Raw genomic sequence first — 20,249 nt, forward strand, 5'->3', positions numbered from 1 at the left:
AGATCTGGATGCAGTTGTTGTTGGGGGAAATGGGTTATGGGTTCAATTTTACTAGGTTCTGGCCTTCTGGGTTCAATTTGAATTGTATGGGTTTGAGTTAGAAATCGGACGGGAACATGGGTTTTGGATTCAATTTTTATGGGTTCTAGTTTCAATTCTTTCTTGTATAGGAAGATAATTTTTTTCCTTCTGTTACTTTTTACAGATTCAACTGATAATTGCTCCATCAAGGGTAGTGCTGGAGCTTAAGGATGTTGAATATCAATTGCATGAGTTTATTGAAAATGGAAACACGATTTATGTTGGGTTACTATGGATTCCTGTTGTTTTGATTTATCTAATGGATATCCATATTTGGTATGCAATATATTCATCTATGAAAATGAAATTGTGGATTTTTTTGGGAATCAAACTTTTCTCTACCACAAGAGGGAACAAAGGTTTGATTTTTATCAACAAAGAAGACAAGAAAAGGAAGGAGGAATATGAAGGTTTTGAATTTTGTAGGTTCGGAAGTTTGAAGGTTTTGAATTTTAAGATGAAGTTTCTGAGTTTTGTGAGTTGAAGGGTATGAGGTTCAAGTTTGAAGGTTCTGGGTTTTGTGGGTTTGAATTTGAAGATGAAGATAAGATGAAGATTAAGATGAAGGTTATGAAGAATGAAAAGGGATTAGTGTTAAAAAAATCAGGATTAGTTTGGGGATTTTTGTAAAAATGGTGAATTTTACATTGGGGACTAGTTTGCCATATTCAGGGACTAATTTGACATCCTAACATTCAAATTCCACATAAGCAGTCCAGCTGAGCAAAAAAAATTAAAACAAAAAAACTTTGATAACGTCCGTCAACATTATTTAACGTCAGGGACTAACTAAGGACCACGAGATGTATTTTAGAAGTTTAGGGACTAATTTGAAGGTGGCTGACACATTTAGGGACCAACTTGGCTATTTACCCAATTTTCACGAGGTGATGCTTTAGTTTTTCAAAAGTGTGTGGGCAATACTTGAGATGATTCAGTGTACTTGTTAATTTCTTAGAAGAGCCAAACAGAGTTTGAGGATGGATGAATAAAACATTAGCACCGTTACGAAGAAAAGAAAAATCTACAAATTCAAAACCAGACACCTACAAACTCTAACAATGTTGGCTAAATATGAAGAGCCAAGAGAAAACAACTCTGTCATCGTGATCCCTATTCACACAACAATTTAGAATCCAACCCAGAAGCAAACCAAAGCTGGTTCGCATGGATGTAATCAAAGAAGACATGCTCCAAAGACTCCTTCGAAGCCCCTACTTAGCTATGTTGGGATTAAGGAGTTGATGAATGGACTAAATTTAGACCATTAAAAAAGTATAGGAGAGATAGTAAGAGAATATCAAAATCAAAATCATGCAATTACAAAACTAAAAGTTGAATCTAATTATTATTATTAATTTAATTATAAGTGCAGATAAGCCAGAGGAGGGGTCAGATCTATCTGTTTGTAGGAAATTTAAAAAAGGGTGAACACAGGCAATTCACCATGACAGACAATTACAAGTGAGATAAAGAGAAAAAGTACGTAGATGAAAATCAGCTACAAACAGGGCATAGCACTAACCCATTCTCATTACAATCATTGCACTTCACAACAATGTTCCTAGTACTCCCCTCTTTCTCTTTGTGAGCTTTCACGATTTTGCAGCTGCCATTGCAACTAAAGCAGGGCAAGAATCTCAGATCCCCACAACCCTCACAAACAGCCCCAACAACTGGTTTTCTGGGCAATCCCTGAAGCAGTTCCCCTAATAGACCTTCCTCTGCCACTTTCAACATCTCCTCAGCGCCGCCGATGTAGAATCCCTTCACGAACACCTTGGGCGGAACCACCATTGTCATTGAAGCATCCTTCCCCTTCCCCTTGAAGAGCATTCTGAGCTCCTCCTTGAATCCGCTATCCATGGACACATCTCGCTCACAGAACAGCACCCCAAAGGCTTGGAATGCTGCCCTGACGGCGTTGCAGGCCTCGAACGTCCTCCTGACGCCCCTCAATGTGGTGGTGTAGATGACCACCCTGTTCTCCCCGTTGGGCGGGCATATCCTCTGGAACCGCGATGATGGTGGAGCGGGTTTGGTTAGGAGGTTTGGGTGAGAGTTGTCGAAACGGAAGCTTTCGGTGGTGTCGAGGCCTGCCATGAGCTCCCAGGAGTTGATGACCTCTGGGAGGGTGAAGCGAGAAGGAGTGGGTGTGGAAGGGGCGGTGGTGTGGGGTGGTTGTGGATCGAGGGTGAGGAGGCCATAGGTGGTGGAGGTGAGTGAGACAATGTGGTGGCCAAGTGCTGTGCTACCAAGATGAGAGAAGTCGTCGTCGTGGTTGAGCAGATTGGAAGAGACACACCCCATCAATATGAATATGAATATGAATTTGATCGATGATTGTGAAGAGAAGAGGAAGACGGGAATGGAATGGAAGTTAACTTTACTTAACTTTACTTTACTTTACTTTGATAGAATACAAGAGGTGAAGGTGGGATTCAATTTTCAAACGCTACATGGCGGGCCCCACTGGATTCGAGCGCTAAAACGTGGAGGAGGACCTTTCCTTTCATTATTTGAATTCAATTCAATTGGACACGACACGCTAGTAATTAAATATTAATCCTTCTTGTGAATGTGAATTGAGATGTTGCTCACGTGATTCACACACGGGATGGGATATGTATGAATTATTATTAGGCTTAAAAGCATTTGTTGCCCCTGATGTTTCATGTTTGTGCAAAAGACACTCCTCATCTATTTTTGTCAATGTTTGTACCCTCGATAGTTCTAAAAAGTGTAACGAGTACCATTCCGTCAGTTTGACGTTAGAAAACTAACAGAGGGGCTGACGTGGATTTTTTTTATTCTCCTAATTGCCACATGTATTATAATAATAATTAAAAAGAAAAAAAAGTCAGCGTTTCCGTAAAAAATCAGCATCTTCTTCTTGTTTAGAAAAAAAATCAGTGTTCCATAAAAAAAATCAGGGTTTTCTTAAAAAATCAGTACATAATCATATAAAGAATACATCCCCAAATTTAAAAAAAAAAACCCAAATCCCAAAATTCTTAAATCCCTAAATCAGAAAATACATCCAGATTCATCTTCTTCTTCTTTGAACACATCCAGTTCCACAGCTTCTTCTTCCTTTGGGTCATGTCCCTTTAATGAAATTGGTGCCACAACATGAAAATCTCTTCATCATCCCTTCCAAAACGAAACCCCTCATCTTCGTCTTCTTTCTCTTCACCTCAGGATAAGGATGCGGTGGAAGAAACACTTCATATCAGAGGAGAAGGATTGGAGTAGTAGAGTTTTGGTTGAAACACTTCATATGTGTGTGAAGAAATAAACAGATCTAGGTGAGATCGAGATCGAGAACGGGAAAACGGGAAGAGATCAAGAGAACTGGAAGAGATTGAGACCACAGGGATGAGTTTCAGTCATGGCCTTTGTTCATGGATGAGTTTCAGGCATGGCCTTTGTTTAGGGATGGGTTTCATCTTTCTTCTCCTCTTCTGTCTCAGGAAGAAGAAGAGAGGGTGCTGCAAGAACCAAACCATGTTTATCATCATTCAGTTTCTTCTTCCCATTCTTCTCTCGTCCTCTTCTTCTTATGACCGAAATTTTTCTTGGTCCCTGAGAGAAGGCAAGATCGATGCTTTGCCTTTTGGGTTTTCTGATTCTCTCTTGATGGGTTTTCAGAGGTTGGGTTTGGGGTTGGGAAGCGTGAGGGAGGGAGGTTGGGGTTGGGTTTTCTGTTTCTCTTTCTTGCTGGGTTTGCTCTGTTTCTTTTTCTTGCTGGGTTTTTTCATGTGTTTAAAAGATGAATATGAATGGTTGAGAATGAGTTTTTCTGGGTTAATGTTATGATTTTTGGTTGAATATGAAGATGTTAATTTTTTTGGTCTAACTTATGCTCTTTTCCTTTGTTGTTCCCGTCTGAGAAGAGTTATTGATGATGGCAATTAAGAGTATGAAGATGAAAGATTAGAGTTAACAAATTGATTAAGGGTTTTTTAAAAGATTTAATTAAAAAAAATTTACTTATTTCATGTTGGGTTGGTTATTTTACTGATATTTAAATTCCCCTCTTTTTTCTTTCTTTTTTCTTTTTTAGCTACTATAATACATGTGGCAATTAGGAGAATAAAAAAATCCACGTCAGTCCTTTCGTTAGTTTTCTAACGTCAAACTGACAGAAGGGTACCCGTTACACTTTTTATAATCATCAAGGGTACAAATATAGACAAAAATAAATAGGGGGTGTCTTTTACACAAACATGAAATATCAGGGGCAACAAATGCTTTTAAGCCTTATTATTATTATTCACTTTAAGGCCCAACCTCCAAACATCCCTAAAAGGACAGGCTTATATTTACTCTTGTAAAAAAAACACACATTAACAAAAAAATATCTATCTCTCTTTTTCCTTCATATAACATCAAACATCATTACCCTAAAAAAAATCACACATCATGTCTAACACTTTTCTCTCTTATATTCATATCTTTCTAAGATGGGCATGCTTGTAGAACATGGTGTGAATATTTTTGAACCAGTTAATGCACTTGCTTATGCTAGTAGAGAGGAAGAGAGGGATGGTGATGTACTGGAGGAAAGAGAGGAAGAGAGAGAGATGGTGATGCACTAGAGGAAAGGAAAGAAAGGAAGCAATTCGTCCTAGTTAATAGTTACAACCTAATTTATGCCTAAAAAAGCAAAAACACATTCACTCTCACTTTTTCTTTTACAAGATTTCTCGATAGCTTATTGCCTTATTCCATCTCTTCACACAACTTACAAATGACATTATTTGGATTAATTTTAAAACAAAAATTATTTTGAGGGACCAATTACAAATGAATTTTTTTTATAGGGGCTAACTAAATCTCTCTTTATCTGTCATAGACTAAAAACAATTGATTAAGCTTACATCCTTTTACTAGTGGTTTGAGGGTGAAGGAAGGAGTAGGAGTAATGGGTAACTGAAAACGGTGGTGTACTGGGAAGAAGTTAAGTTTGCGTCAACTAGCAAAGGTATGCGCGGGAACTATCACTTGAGATTCGCAGTGAGACAATTACATACGAAACCTACCTGCAACTTTCAAATTCAACTACCTAGGCCAACATCATCCTCCCAAATTAGAGACAGAGAACAAGACACAGTTCAATGGAACAAGGTCATTTCTACCCACATGCGCAATGGCCACTGCGATTCTGCTCTCCGTGTCTTCAACACCATGCCTCGTCGAAGCTCTGTCTCCTACAATGCCATGATATCTGGCTACTTGAAGAACGCCAAGTTCACCCTTGCAAGAGACCTGTTTGATAAAATGCCTCAGAGGGACTTGTTTTCCTGGAATTTAATGCTCACTGGGTATGTCAGGAATCACAGACTTGGCGAGGCTCGCAAGTTGTTTGATTTAATGCCTCAAAAGGATGTTGTTTCCTGGAATGCCATGTTGTCCGGCTATGTCAGGAGTGGGTACGTTCATGAGGCAAGAGAAGTTTTTGATAAGATGCCTCATAAGAATTCCATCTCCTGGAATGGGTTGCTCTCAGCATATGTTCAGAATGGGAGACTTGAGGAGGCTCGCTGGTTGTTTGAGTCAAAGTCAGACTGGGATTTGGTTTCTTGGAATTGTTTGATGGGTGGTTATGTGAAGGCGAAGATGTTAGGTGATGCTAGACAGCTTTTTGACCAAATGCCTGTTAGGGATGTAATCTCCTGGAATACCATCATTTCAGGTTATGCCCAGGATGGAGATTTGTCACAGGCTAGGAGATTGTTTGAGAAGTCTCCAACCAGGGATGTTTTCACGTGGAAAGCACTGGTCTGTGCATATGTGCAGAACGGGATGTTGAATGAAGCGAGAAGATTTTTCGATGAAATGCCGGAAAAAATAGAGATATCATACAATGCAATGATTGCTGGTTATGTGCAATACAAGAAAATGGAAATGGCAAGGGAATTATTTGAGGCAATGCCTTGTCAGGGAACAGGTTCATGGAATATTATGATAAGTGGATATGCTCAGAATGGTGATATAGTTCAAGCTAGGAACTTGTTTGATTTGATGCCTCGGCGTGATTGTGTATCTTGGGCGGCTATTATTGCTGGTTATGCGCAGACTGGTCACTATGAAGAAGCTCTGAAATTGCTTGTGGAGATGAAACGGGATGGGGAAAGTTTAAATAGATCTATCTTTTGTTGTGCTTTAAGCACATGTGCTGATATTGCTGCTTTGGAGCTGGGGAAACAAGTTCATGGGCAGGTGGTGAAGACAGGGTATGAGAATGGTTGTTTAGTGGGGAATGCTCTTGTTGGAATGTATTGTAAATGTGGCAGCATAGATGAAGCTTATAATGTGTTCGAAAGAATACAAAACAAAGATATCATTTCCTGGAACACATTGTTAGCTGGTTATGCTAGGCATGGATTTGGCAGACAGGCTTTAATATTGTTTGATTCAATGAAGATAGCAGGTGTTAAACCCGATGAGATTACCATGGTATGTATGTTTTATGTATTTAATGCATTTCTTATGCTTGAGTGAGTTCCTTGTCTAATTGTGTTGATTGGAAGAACTACTATCTTCAGTGCTTTAGATTTCACTTCATTGTATTTTAATTTAGACATAGCTGGTTTACAACTTTTTAATTTTCTGATTAAAGAGCTGATGGTATTGTATGCTTAATTTAGCCATAAAATCATACATGTTGTGTGCTTTTAAATTGAGGTGTTAATGATAATATTGTTCTATCTGCAATGCAGTAGCATACTAGCATGCCAGTTGACTGTTTTCTACTAGTAACACTATTCTGCTTATTCTTCTTCTAATCATATATTCATATTTCAGGTTGGAGTTCTGTCAGCATGCAGTCACACGGGCTTGATAGACAGAGGAGCAGAATATTTTTATTCAATGAATAAGGATTATGGTATAACACCAAATTCAAAACATTATACTTGCATGATTGATCTTCTTGGTAGAGCTGGCCGCCTAGAAGAAGCACAAAACTTAATGAGAATCATGCCCTTTGAGCCAGATGCTGCAACATGGGGAGCTCTACTAGGAGCAAGCCGGATTCATGGCAATACTGAACTTGGGGAGAAGGCTGCTGAGATGGTTTTTAAGAAGGAAACCCACAACTCAGGAATGTATGTCCTTCTTTCAAATTTATATGCTGCTTCAGGTAGATGGGTTGATGCTGGTAAGATGAGATTGAAAATGAGGGAAGCTGGTGTTCAGAAAATACCAGGGTGTAGTTGGGTTGAGATACAAAACAAGATTCATTCATTCACAGTAGGGGATTGTTTTCACACAGAAAAAGATAAAATATATGCCTTCTTAGAAGAGTTAGATCTTAAAATGAAGCGTGAGGGGTATGTTTCTTCAGTGAAATTGGTTTTGCATGATGTGGAAGAGGCAGAGAAGGAGCGTATGCTCAAGTATCACAGTGAGAAATTAGCTGTAGCATTTGGAATTCTGAGTATACCGGCTGGCAGGCCAATTCGTGTCATGAAAAACTTGCGTGTGTGTGAGGACTGTCATAATGCTATCAAACACATATCCAAGATTGTTGGAAGGTTGATAATCTTAAGGGATTCTCATCGCTTTCACCACTTCAGTGAGGGTATTTGTTCTTGTGGGGATTATTGGTAAAAGTGGTGAAATATGGTGAAAATTCACCTAGGTATAAATTGTATCCTCCCTTGAGTTAGCTTAAGATAAATTATACTCTTTTCATATGTAAATAATTAATTACATTGTTCTCTTCTTTATTACAAATAGGAAAAATATGTTTTCTTTTCTTAAAAGGTGAATTTTCTATTTTTAATTCACTTGAGTATAAGCAAATCTTTTAGCAGTGATGAACACTAATGAATTAGTCTTTTAGGAGTGCTTTTTACTTTGGGATTTTATTAAATATATTCGTTTTATATTATGTTTTGAATTTTTCTATTATTAACTTTGCGATTTTATTGAAGAATTCTTTTTTATATTTTAAAATCACACAAAAAAGGTAGACATAAAGGTGACAGAGTTGAGAGAAGATAAAATATCATTCTCGTATAAGTTAGTCTCTAGAAAAATAAAAGATTTAAAAAATGACACTCTTAGTCTTATGTATAATAAAATAAAATCTAAGAATTAAAGTTTAGTTCTGTAAAGTGAGAATCCTTAACTGAAAATATAAGAAATAAAACTATTTACTAAAAAATTTTGAAAACAATTGTGAGAAAACGGTTCTTTTTAAAAAAAAATGTAAAAAATAGAACAATTTACAAACATGTGTTCTTTGGCGACGGATAATTAAGCCGTCACAAAATACTTAGCCTGTTGCGCTCACACTAATGTTCATGTTCAAATCATGAAATGCATACCAACATGTTGGTAGTGGGATGAAGGCATACAATAGAATGCGGTGGAGCTATTACTTACGTAGTAGTAGTAGTAGTAGTAGTAGTAGTAGTAGCTGCAACTCTCGGTGTTTGTGCACCAACTCCAATGCCAGTAGAAGAACCAGAACCACCCACACTCCATCTCCATCACCCAACAAGCCTGACGTCAAAGACCCTGACTTACTCAAATGGAACAAGGTCATTTCTACTCACATGCGCAATGGCCACTGTGACTCTGCTCTCCGTGTCTTCAACACCATGCCTCGTCGGAGCTCCGTCTCCTACAACGCCATGATATCTGGCTACCTCAGGAACGCCAGGTTCTCCCTTGCAAGGGACCTGTTTGATAAAATGCCCCAGAGGGACTTGGTTTCCTGGAATGTCATGCTTACTGGGTATGTTAGGAACCGCAGGCTCGGTGATGCCCGCAGATTGTTTGATTCAATGCCTCAAAAGGATGTTGTTTCCTGGAATGCCATGTTGTCTGGGTATGCCCAGAACGGGTATGCTGATGAGGCAAGGGAGGTTTTTTATCAGATGCCTCATAAGAATGCCATCTCCTGGAATGGACTGCTTGCAGCTTATGTTCACAATGGGAGAATTGAGGAGGCTTGTAGGTTGTTTGACTCCAAATCAGACTGGGAATTGATTTCTTGGAATTGTTTGATGGGTGGGTTTGTGAAGAGAAAGATGTTAGGTGCTGCTAGGAAGCTTTTTGACAAAATGCATGTCAGGGATGTAGTCTCCTGGAACACTATGATTTCAGGTTATGCCCAGGATGGAGATATGTCACAAGCTAAGAATTTGTTTGATCAATCTCCACACCAGGATGTGTTCACATGGACAGCTATGGTGTCTGGATATGTGCAGAATGGAATGTTAGATGAAGCAAGAACTTTTTTTGATCAAATGCCTCAAAAAAATGAAATTTCGTACAATGCAATGGTTGCAGGTTATGTGCAATCCAATAAAATGGACATGGCAAGGGAATTGTTTGAAGCAATGCCTTCTCGGAATGTAAGTTCATGGAATACCATGATTACTGGCTATGGTCAGAATGGAGACATAGCTCAAGCTAGGAAATTGTTTGATATGATGCCTCAGCGTGATTGTGTATCTTGGGCAGCTATTATTTCTGGTTATGCTCAGACTGGTCACTATGAAGAGGCTTTGAACATGTTTATAGAGATAAAACGAGACGGGGAGAGTTTAAATAGGTCAACCTTTAGTTGTGCTTTGAGCACATGTGCTGATATTGCTGCATTGGAGTTAGGGAAACAAATTCATGGGCAGGTGGTGAAGACCGGATACGAGACCGGGTGTTTTGTGGGGAATGCACTTCTCGGGATGTATTTCAAATGTGGCAGCATTGGCGAAGCTAATGATGTGTTTGAGGGAATAGAGGAGAAAGATGTTGTCTCTTGGAACACAATGATAGCTGGTTATGCCAGGCATGGATTTGGCAAACAGGCTTTAATGGTATTTGAGTCAATGAAGACCATAGGTGTTAAACCTGATGAGATTACTATGGTATTTTTTTTTACTTTTCACATGCATTTATATTTTTACTTAGAGCTTATCTTTAGCATGAATTTCTGCTATTTTATCCAGTGGTGTGGAAATGTGAATCACTGTTACGAGCAATTTGTATTTTATTTAATTTATAGGTGGCCGTTTACACCTCAATCTTCTGATTAAATTGTTCGTGATCAATATGATCAAATCATTTGCCTTATTCTGCAACTTCTTTCCCGAACCCTCTCTCTCTATCTTTGTCTTTCCTTTGTCAATACCATCAAAACTGTTGTAAATAAGGAATTAATATAAGAATTATTATTAGAAGATTATATTCAGTATTAGGAGATTTATTCTCTTATTAGGAGATTGTGTACATAATTAGTTATTTCCTTATTTAGGATTAGTCTTCTTCTATATAATGTAATTACCCTTTGTATTCTGATTAAGAAGTAATAATACAATTTCTCCTACTTTCAAGTTGGTATCAGAGCCTATCCTAGATCCATTTGTTGTGTGGAGACCTCCCATATTTGGGCCACCCGTTGTTGTTCCCACGTTCCAGTCTGTTCAATCCTGGACGTGAGGGGGTGTGTTAGAAGTCCCACATTGGCTAGAGATAAGGCCAATCAAGTGTTTATAAGGGTTGTGCAAACCTCAACTCTTGAGCTAGCTTTTGTGGTTGAGTAACAGATAATAATTCTATTAGAAATGCTAGTTGGGCAAATGTAGACAATAAGTTCATATGGTCAATATTATCTCTCGTGTTATTGTATCATTTAATCTTATTCATATCATAAGTAGACAAATAGATGTTCCCTGCACTTCCCTTTGGTTTCCTTTGCTATTTAGTATCTTCATTTTTACCGTAACCTCTATGTTTCAACAAGGTTTCTTCCATAGATACAATTGAGCTAATAGTTGCTTAGGAGCTATGAGCTTTCCTCTTTGTTTTTTAAATAAATCTGATAGTAATCATCACGGACTGAGAAATGGGCTAAAAAGAAGGTCTTGATGATATATTGTTTTGTCTACAATTGAGTAGCATGCCTTTTGACCCTTTCCTACATGTATTCCGCTGATTTTTCTTTTAATCATGTTTCAGGTTGGTGTTCTGTCTGCTTGTAGTCATGCTGGCTTGATAGACAGGGGAACTGAATACTTCTATTCGATGAATAAAGATTACAGTGTGACACCGTCTTCAAAACATTATACTTGCATGATTGATCTTCTTGGAAGAGCTGGTCGCTTGGAAGAAGCACAGGACTTAATGAGAAACATGCCTTTCGAGCCACCCGCTGCATCATGGGGGGCTCTACTAGGTGCAAGCCGGATTCATGGCAATACTGAACTGGGTGAGAAGGCTGCTGAGATGGTTTTTAAGATGGAACCTCATAACTCAGGAATGTATGTCCTTCTTTCAAATCTATATGCAGCTTCGGGCAGATGGGCTGATGCTGGTAACATGAGATCCAGAATGAGGGATGTTGGTGTGCAAAAAGTAACTGGGTATAGTTGGGTTGAGGTGCAAAATAAGATTCATAAGTTCACAGTTGGGGATTGTTTCCATCCAGAAAAGGATAGAATATACGCCTTCTTAGAAGAGCTAGATCTGAAAATGAGACGTGAGGGGTATGTTTCTTCAACAAAATTGGTTTTGCATGATGTGGAAGAGGAAGAGAAGGAGCACATGCTCAAGTATCACAGTGAAAAATTAGCTGTGGCCTTTGGAATTCTGACTATACCAGCTGGCAGACCAATACGAGTCATAAAAAACTTGCGCGTATGTGAAGACTGTCATAATGCCATCAAGCACATATCCAAGATTGTTGGAAGGTTGATAATCTTAAGGGATTCTCATCGCTTTCACCACTTCAATGAGGGTATTTGTTCTTGTGGCGATTATTGGTAACAAAGGAGAAAATGAACCTAAAGTATCAGCTGTACTCTCTGGATCCTAGGCCTATTTATATGTGATCGAAGAAGTGCTGATAGCAGTGAGAACCCCGTTCATTATGGAGTTGGTGTTCTCGTGAATGAGGTGATAGGGAAATATGAGTTGCTCAGATCACTTCACAATGACCACCAAGAGGTATCATCTGGTGGGAGTTTGAATGATTATATCAGATAATCATGCAAATAACTGAAGTTAAAAAGATTGCATTACATGCAAATAATATATTGTAGAGTAAGCTGAATTAGAAAACGGCTAGAGAAGAATGCTCTTCATAAATGTTTGGCTAATTTGTCTAAGTGCCCGCACCCAAGAAAGAAACCTGGGCGCCACAAGAACTCCTGACAAACATGGCTGCCACTCACTCACTGTACCCCTTCAAATATACAAAGTGTTTCATCTTTTACCTATACTGTATTAGGGATTTAGCATGATAAGCCTGTTTTGTATATCCAGAAAAAAGTGATATTAGAAACTATTGATTTCACCATGTCATAAGATTTCCTGTTCTAAGTAGTTTTGTGGTTATATTTCATTCTACACCCCATTCTACCGGTCATGTGGTATAATAATGGAGAATGTAAACAATTAAAACTGAGTGAATCATCTGAAAGATGTTTCTGTGTCTAAGCTCTATGCGTCGAAGCTCGAAACTTACAAGTGACTAGAGGTGCTGCACTACCGCTGTGAACTAAGTGATTTTATAATTTCCCAAACATTTTTTTTTTTATGAAATCACTTCTGAGATGAACATTTCTAAACACACCATTTCGCACCAAACTCATCTTTTACTGTCGAAAAAGAACTCATGTTTGTTCCATAATAAATTATGAGTGGTATACATTGTGTTTCTTTACACAAATAAATACTTAATTACAGACCTTACAGTTACAGCAGTAATACAAAATGGCAATTGATGACATTGGATTCTTAAAGTTAGCATCTAACACAATCAACGTGAAGGATTTCTGTGTAGTGCTTCAAATCACCAGCTCTTTCTCTCTATGAGAAGGAACAGAGCAAACATGCAAGGAAGATCAAAATTATAATACTAAGCATGGATGATAGCATTAGCAATTTTTTCTGTCAAACCATCCACTTCCTCCTCATTGACCTCCTCCACAATTGGCTCCTGTTAATGTAAAAGGGACAAAGTCAACATAAACAGTACTGAAATGCCTTAATTCAAGTACGAATCTGAACGTAAACACCAGAGATCATTTAAAAAAAAATGTCATTGTGCATATCTACACAACATGAAATAAGCTAGACAGACCAAAACAATAATAAACAATAGTAGAGTTAGCTACCTCTGGTTCCTTCTTTTGTTTCACATCTATGCACTTTGAAGCACTAATGCTGGCACTCTTCAACAGGCAGCGTGCACTATAGTTGGACTTGGAGGGTCCATTTTGAGCGTCTGAGTTTCCAGCATTTGTCTCATTAGGCCCTGGAGGACTATGAAGATTTGACCCACTTGGCCTTTCATCATCGTTGTTTTGATTACTTTCATCCTTGGAAGTAGTGACTCGCTCCCTGCAAAATTGATATGGAAATGCACAATTGCACATGATTCACACAATACCAGAAAAAAGGTTCACAGGTTTGAACAGGTTCCCCTAGTTTGGACCAAGAAAAAACTACTGATACGGCTAGAAAATGCCTAGAAAACCAAATTTTAACCAACACTTACCTAGGTAAGGAGGCATGCTGTCTCTGCAATGGGGAGCTTCGCTCACCTTTCCCTTGGTCCTCAAGATGTGCAAACTGTCGCTTGAACCGATCAACCCCACTATGCAACAACATAAGACAGAATTACCAACTAATAACCAAAACATGTAAAGCTCGAATTTCAAAGGGCCCACATGCCATGTTAGAATTCTAGGTGGCATGCAAAACACAGAAAATTAACCATCAGTAAATTCATAAGAGTATGTTTTAACTAGTACAAGGATACGTGTCAATGAAAGTTTATATTCTAAAGGAATTTTAAAATTGCAAAAAATCATGGCATATAATTTTTTTTTTTTTTTTTTTTTTTGAAACTATGGCATATAATTAAACAAGCATGCCTGTGTTTTGAAAATCATCAAAATGTATAATCTCCAGCCAAGTTCTCTGCAGCTTCTCTCCAGCAAAATACTGACCATTGCTTTTCATTTTAAAAGGCTAAGATTGGTTAATGATATTTTTTTCGAAGAATTTCAGCAATTGGTATATTTTATCGGCTGTAGAAGCAGGAGAGGATCCAAGTCCGAAAATCATACGGTAAAATGTTGGATTAGTGTTTCAATTACGAAAGGTAATGAAATGCTAAACCTTGTGACAGAAGAGACAAATGGTTTGTGCACATCAGCTTTAACATATGCATCAAAGCCTTCAATAAAAGGCCAAACATAATATAGCACATCTACCTTGGATACATGAAGCTGATTTGATCTCCACCACGAAGATACTCCTGGAGCATCTGGGGATGATACTCCAAAATCTGCTTACTTCAAATGTATAATGATCATTACCACAGCATGGAGAAAATGATAAATTGAAGCAGGAGTAACTGAAATCTATGGCCGTACCTCTCGATAAATCAACTCTCTAACATCATCTTTGGTCAATTTCCTTCTCTCAAACTCAAATTCAAGTTTTGAAATGGGTTGAGTGGATGGTTCACGATCCACATTTGCCAAACCATTGAAATAAGGATCAGCTAGTGCCTGATATCACAAGCATAAAAGAAATAATGAAATTTACCCTTTGGTGATCTTCAATGATATTTACCTTTCGGTAATTGTATATATGTGATAGAAGATCAACCTCTTCAGCTGTTGGACGGTCTTTAGGATCAAATGCAAGTAGGCGCTCCAGTAAACGCAGTGCCAAAGGATCTGCATTTGGAAATTTCTGGGAGAATGGAACAGGTTGTTTTTTTCTCATGCTACTAAGATACCTTCTAGCTTTCTCATTTCGAATCTATAAAATTAAGATTAAGAATTTCCATATGAGGACATGGGAAAGGAAGTTAAGTTAAGCCGGAATGGTATTTCTTTATCGTAACAACTAATGAATCATAAGGTGTATCTCAAAAATATAATACAGGAAGAACTTTTAAAAAGAAACACAGCTTCATTACACCATATCACAAGCTAATCAATTGATTTAAGAAAGCCAAACTATATTTTGATAAACTAACCCTTGCAGTGGATTCAGGAGGAGGAGTTCCAAGCAAATCAGTCATGAGATCCAATTGGTGCACCACATTTTTCCCAGGAAACAATGGCTTCCCAGAGAGCATTTCTGCAAATATGCATCCAATGCTCCAAATATCAATTCCAGGGGTATACTGCAGAAGACAAGAATTTCAAAATTATAAAAGTGTATTCAATTTCCTATATCATACACAACCAAGAACAAAAAGCTTACTTTTGAGAAAAAAGAACCACATAGTTCAGGTGCACGGTACCACCGGGTTGCAACATAATCCTTGGAAAGATATAGGTAAACTGAGTCAGCAACAGGCTCAGAGAGATACCAATATTGCTATTAGGAATTTCCTACTGAAAATCTTAAAAGACAGAACATGATAAATGTAATAGATTGGCATGGTTGCACAATATAGTACTTACAGTCCAGAATATAGCTGATGGAGCATCATTAAATGAAACTCTAGCAAGCCCAAAATCACATATCTTTAGTTTGCAATCAGCATTAGCAAGAATATTTTTTGGCTTCAAATCACGATGGAAAACATTTGCTGCAAGAAAAATACTATATTAGTTTAACATCACTATCTGAAAAAATCAAGGAGTAAATGCGCGTTTGGATACCATTCGAGTGTAACGGACTTTCATAACATTCTATGATAAGAGTTCCATTCGTGCTAACGTCGTGTCAACGGATATCCAAACACAAGTGAGTGTTTGGATACCAGTTGAGTGTTAAATAAACGGAATTTCATTTCAATCTATAGCAAGAGTTCTGTTTACTAGTTATGAGATACCTGTATGTATATACTTGAGGCCCCGAAGAAGCTGATACAAGAAGAATTGGTGGTGCTCAGGAGTAAGATCATCATTTGCCTTGATAACTTGATGGAGGTCTGATTCCATCAACTCAAACACAACATAGATATCCTTGAACTCTCGCCGCGAAGGAGGAAGCATGATGTGCTTAATCTCCACAATATCAGGATGCCGGAGCAATCGCAAGAGTTTAATCTCTCTAAGGATCCGCGTGGCATCCGACACATGCTCAAAAACGTCATGAATCTTCTTGATGGCAACCTTTTCACCAGTGCGGGTGTCAATGGCAGAACCCACAATACCATAGCTTCCTTTTCCAACGACTTCTTGGATCTGGTACTGATTTGCCTCTCCATACTCAGTAAAAAACTCTGATTCCTGCGCGCCCTGCTTCATAATTAGAAACCATCATGTAAAATTGTTGAACAACTCCTGTTGGAAACAGAACCTGAAGACTATAACGTAATGGGATCACAGCTTTTGACACAAACACTATCAAACTAGTCTAATGCTTTAAGAAAAGTGACTGTGAATGAATCAAAATCATGGTAAACCATGTCTGAATCAGACAAACAGAAAATGATGAAAAAACAAAAGTAGCAATACCCAGTAAGCCAAACAAACAAGAGACAAAATGGTGAACCTTTTTGTGAGGATCCATGGAAGAAAATGGGAAGAGGGCGGGCGTAGGGACTCTGATGGGTTTCAAGGAAGAGATATCAAAGTGTTGGTGAATGGGGGGTAGTGTTTGGTGGTCCTGAGTGGGAATAGAAGCCAGTTGTGCCCGCAAATCTCTCAAGAAGACACGGTCATTGTTGTCATCGTCAGCAAGAGAGGAAGAAGGAGGAGCGCGTCGTTGAAACAAGCGACGAAGACCTTGTGTGATTGTTCCTCCACCACCCATCTAATCTAATCTATTATACTACACAAACTCACTACACTCCTTCTCCTTCTCCTTCTCCTTCTTCCTCGCCCTTTGACTCTGCGCCACGATCCCCTGTTTCCCCTGTTTCCTCTGTTTTTATTTATTTATTTATATTTATATATCTAAGCAACACGGTTTTTTTTTCTCTTTTTTCTTTCCCTCCAATCTCAATCACTACCCCGATTGATTGATGTGGAGAATGGGGGCACGGTGTAGTGTGAGGATCCGTAGTGTGATGGCAAGAGTTGAATTGGTAAGAGAAATCGCATTGGAGCTAGTGTTCTCTTGTGTTCTGCTTTATAAAGAGTTAGACAGACAAAGATCTTGTTCGTGCATGTTAATGTTAGCTTGTTACTTGATCTTAAGATTACTTTTTATCTTTTTTTAGGTTAACTTTACTTGTATTTTCGAGTGCAAGCTTCATCCTTGCTGTACGGTTAAGTGTGAATCTGACTTGAACATGTTGTTGTTCATCATGCATCTATTCTTTTTAATTATTACTGGATTGAAATATATCCTCCACTCCAATACATTTTATCTTGATTTTACAAATAATTTTGGGAGAAATTTGTTTAACAAGTAATTTAACATTTGATTTTTGAATCAAAATCAGTTCTAAAGAAAAGCTTTTATAAATTGCTTCTTCGTGTCAATAAATAAAAAACTAATCCATACATGTTATTAGTATTTCCTAGTCAGATAAGCTCATTAGCTTCTTATGCATGTTTTCATATTAGTTATTCATTTTTTTTACGTTGCTTTGTCCTAAGATTAAGGTGAATTATGTGGTACCTAGAGTTTTTTTTTGTATTGTACCCCATGTGATATTTTAAGTTATAATTTTGTTGAAAAAATGCAAAAAAAAAAAATTATTATTACAATTTTAAAAAGTTCAATGATCGACTTAATGAATTAATAAAATATAGGCTTAATTCCATTTTGGGCCCCTGATGTTTCAAAAATGAGCGATCGGGGCCCCCCGTGTTTAAACGTAGCGGTCAGGCACCCCAACGTTTCAAAAACGTGCGTTCCAGGCCCTTCTGTTAAGTACCGTTAGTTTGACCAAACGGAACCCCTTTCATTAATTTTCATTAATTGACGTGGAATTTCTTTTTCATTTTAACATTATATTTTTTACCCAAACTCATTCCCCAAATCAGAAACACGATTCCCCTCCCCCAATTTTAACCTAATTGAAGAAAGGAAGATGAAGAAGAAGAGAAGGGGAGAAGAAGAAGCTCGAAGAGAAGGAGAAAGGAAGAAGCTCAAAGAGAAGGGGGGAAGAAGCGCGGAGAGTAAGAACCGAGGAAGAAGCTCGTTCGATTCAAATACGATTTCTTATTCTTCTGGGGTTGTTGCTGGTTCGAGTTCATAGGAGGAAGGGGAAGAGTAGCAGCAACTGGGTTGCGTTGAGAATTGCAGTGGCGGGGTTGATGATGAAGTTGCGGTGGCTATGGATTCCTCGGAGCTCGTGTAGAGGTGGGTTGGTCGCAGAGGGACTTGAGTTTCTGCGCGGGTGAAGAGATTCACAGGTGGGTCTTTTGGTGGTGGCGGCTTGGAAGCCATTAGTGTGCGAACGAGGTTCTCTGTGGTGGCGGTGTTGGGTGCGGTGGTGGTTTGGGTTTGGCACCATTTGAGAATGGAGGATTTGAGGGCAAGGTTGGGAATGACGACGGAGAAATCAGGGGTGTTACCATCAGGAAGTTGAGGGGTGAAGTTGAGATCCTTGCAGGCTTGGACAGAGGCACGGTCGAAGGAGTGGCCGGAGGAGACGATGACAGGGTCTGCCATGATGGAACCTGAAATGGGGCAGAGGAACTCTTCTGGAGGGCTCTGGGTTTTGTTGTTGCTGTTGGGTTTTGAAGGGTTGATGCTGTGGAAGAAGAGCTTCTTCCACTTCAGCCTTGGGGTAGTGATTGGTTCTGGGAATTTTTCAGACTCTTTTGCTGCTTTTGGTGAACCCCATTTCTTGTGGACCATCCGCTTCACACTTTGCTAAATCTCCATGAAATGATTCAACTCAGTTAAATCTTGTTGGTTTTGCTGAAGAAGTTGTTCAGAGAGTTGAGGGTGAGGGGTGAAGATTCCATGGTTTGCTAAATTAGGATGAAATTAGGGTTAAAATTGGGGGGAATCGGGTTGGTGAATTGGGGGGGAATTTTTTGGTAAAAAATATAATGTTAAAATGAAAAAGAAATTCCACGTCACTGGCTCCGTTTGGTCAAACTAACGGTACTTAACAGAAGGGCCTGAAACGCACGTTTTTGAAACGTTGGGGTGCCTGACCGCTATGTTTAAACACGGGGGGCCCCAGTCGCTCATTTTTAAAACATCAGGGGCCCAAAATGGAATTAAGCCTAAAATATACTTCTTAAGTTTGTTTATGTTATGTAATGCAACATTTGAAAATTAGAGTTTTTATTTTAATTTGCAACTATGAGAGATCATCTAGATTCATTTCATATCAGGATCATCTTCCTTCATGTTCCACCTGTATTAAACCTCCAAATCCTCCTCCATTCTCTTCTATAAGTTTAAATTGTATGTTTTCTATTGATCTATATCATTTAGGCCTTGTTTGGTAGGAGAGAGTTAGGGAAGAGAGAAGTAGGGGAGAGAGAGATAGAGAAGAAATTAGAAAACCACCCTTGTTTGGTGGAAGGGAAGAGAGAGATAGGGGGAGTTGCAGAGGTGGGCCCCATGCCTTTTTTCAATCTCCTCAAATTGAGAAGAGATGGGGGAGCTAACGTGCTTTTATTTTTTTTTGCCAGCTTTTTCACTTTCCTGGCGGTTTCAAGGTGCCAGCTAACATGCTTTTATTTTTTTTGTCGGCTTTTGCACTTTACTGGCGGTTTTGAGGTGCCAGAAAAGTATGTTGAACCGCCAGAAATCATTTAATGTTGAATAAAATCATTTTTTAATATAAAAAGTAACTTTTTCTCCTCTCTCCCCCTTCTATCTCTATCATACCAAACAACTTATAAATCCACTCTATTTCTCACATATTTCTCTCTACTCAACTTCTCTCTTCTCTACTCTCTCTTCCCTATCTCTCTTTTTTCTATCAAACAGAGCATTAAAGTATGATAAGGTATCACACCTTAATCTAACTTAAAGTATTATAGCAACCACATAAGATTAAACATAAAATCTTTAGCAATTCACGCGCTTTGTGGTTAGGTAATATTTTAACATTTCAAGTAACATGGTTGTTGACAGGTTGGGTCTGCTTGTGTGGTGTTGGCTTCAAGGAATTAAACAAATAATGAAACAATGCAATTATTGAGCACATTTCTGGAACATCCAATCAGACCTGAAAACACGAGTGTATATAGAGAGGCTGACAAGGCCACAACTCTTTTGAAATTTTTATTTTTCCGACTTATATCTATTTTGTT

General features: G+C 38.5%; 5 protein-coding genes across 6 annotated transcripts; 2 read left to right on the top strand and 3 right to left on the bottom strand.

The window, feature by feature from the left end:
* Positions 1–1,410: 1,410 nt before the first annotated feature.
* Positions 1,411–2,574, bottom strand: LOC130715760 (uncharacterized protein At5g39865). Its single transcript, XM_057565881.1, has one exon. The coding sequence runs from the start codon at positions 2,389–2,391 to the stop codon at positions 1,579–1,581; it is 813 nt and encodes a 270-aa protein (XP_057421864.1). The 5' UTR covers positions 2,392–2,574; the 3' UTR covers positions 1,411–1,578.
* A 2,005-nt stretch (positions 2,575–4,579) lies between these two features.
* Positions 4,580–7,824, top strand: LOC130711689 (pentatricopeptide repeat-containing protein At4g02750-like). The gene is made up of 2 exons (XM_057561403.1): positions 4,580–6,543; positions 6,892–7,824. The coding sequence occupies exons 1-2, from the start codon at positions 5,071–5,073 to the stop codon at positions 7,696–7,698; spliced, it is 2,280 nt and encodes a 759-aa protein (XP_057417386.1). The 5' UTR covers positions 4,580–5,070; the 3' UTR covers positions 7,699–7,824.
* A 559-nt stretch (positions 7,825–8,383) lies between these two features.
* Positions 8,384–12,548, top strand: LOC130711688 (pentatricopeptide repeat-containing protein At4g02750-like). The gene is made up of 2 exons (XM_057561402.1): positions 8,384–9,968; positions 11,059–12,548. The coding sequence occupies exons 1-2, from the start codon at positions 8,439–8,441 to the stop codon at positions 11,863–11,865; spliced, it is 2,337 nt and encodes a 778-aa protein (XP_057417385.1). The 5' UTR covers positions 8,384–8,438; the 3' UTR covers positions 11,866–12,548.
* Positions 12,549–12,675: 127 nt separating this feature from the next.
* Positions 12,676–17,156, bottom strand: LOC130711690 (mitogen-activated protein kinase 9-like). 2 transcript variants are annotated; one of them, XM_057561404.1, is made up of 11 exons: positions 16,570–17,156; positions 15,905–16,316; positions 15,531–15,658; positions 15,328–15,387; positions 15,098–15,247; positions 14,722–14,877; positions 14,484–14,621; positions 14,322–14,395; positions 13,601–13,699; positions 13,218–13,443; positions 12,676–13,039 (listed from the first exon to the last, which is right to left on the bottom strand). In XM_057561404.1, exons 1-11 carry the CDS (start codon positions 16,828–16,830, stop codon positions 12,959–12,961), a joined length of 1,785 nt encoding a protein of 594 aa, XP_057417387.1. In that variant the 5' UTR covers positions 16,831–17,156; the 3' UTR covers positions 12,676–12,958. The 2 variants fall into 2 exon arrangements, with proteins under 2 accessions (XP_057417387.1, XP_057417388.1); XM_057561405.1 differs by having other exon boundaries at positions 15,905–16,313; positions 16,570–17,154.
* A 1,033-nt stretch (positions 17,157–18,189) lies between these two features.
* Positions 18,190–18,831, bottom strand: LOC130713472 (U-box domain-containing protein 40-like). The gene has a single exon (XM_057563237.1). The coding sequence runs from the start codon at positions 18,829–18,831 to the stop codon at positions 18,190–18,192; it is 642 nt and encodes a 213-aa protein (XP_057419220.1).
* Positions 18,832–20,249: the final 1,418 nt, after the last annotated feature.

The sequence above is a fragment of the Lotus japonicus genome, chromosome 4 (assembly GCF_012489685.1).
Source record: "Lotus japonicus ecotype B-129 chromosome 4, LjGifu_v1.2".
In the NCBI taxonomy this organism is placed as follows: Eukaryota; Viridiplantae; Streptophyta; class Magnoliopsida; order Fabales; family Fabaceae; genus Lotus; species Lotus japonicus.

Bases quoted from the DNA above. Each gene is read 5' to 3' on its own strand.
- LOC130715760 (XM_057565881.1), bottom strand. From the start codon at position 2,391: ATGGGGTGTGTCTCTTCCAATCTGCTCAACCACGACGACGACTTCTCT.
- LOC130711689 (XM_057561403.1), top strand. From the start codon at position 5,071: ATGCGCGGGAACTATCACTTGAGATTCGCAGTGAGACAATTACATACG. The intron at 6,544-6,891 runs GTATGTATGTTT...TTCATATTTCAG, and splicing joins AACCCGATGAGATTACCATG to GTTGGAGTTCTGTCAGCATG.
- LOC130711688 (XM_057561402.1), top strand. From the start codon at position 8,439: ATGAAGGCATACAATAGAATGCGGTGGAGCTATTACTTACGTAGTAGT. The intron at 9,969-11,058 runs GTATTTTTTTTT...ATCATGTTTCAG, and splicing joins AACCTGATGAGATTACTATG to GTTGGTGTTCTGTCTGCTTG.
- LOC130711690 (XM_057561404.1), bottom strand. From the start codon at position 16,830: ATGGGTGGTGGAGGAACAATCACACAAGGTCTTCGTCGCTTGTTTCAA. The intron at 16,317-16,569 runs GTTCACCATTTT...CTAATTATGAAG, and splicing joins CCATGGATCCTCACAAAAAG to CAGGGCGCGCAGGAATCAGA. The intron at 14,878-15,097 runs GTTAGTTTATCA...TTAATTTTATAG, and splicing joins CTCCTGAATCCACTGCAAGG to ATTCGAAATGAGAAAGCTAG.
- LOC130713472 (XM_057563237.1), bottom strand. From the start codon at position 18,831: ATGGTCCACAAGAAATGGGGTTCACCAAAAGCAGCAAAAGAGTCTGAA.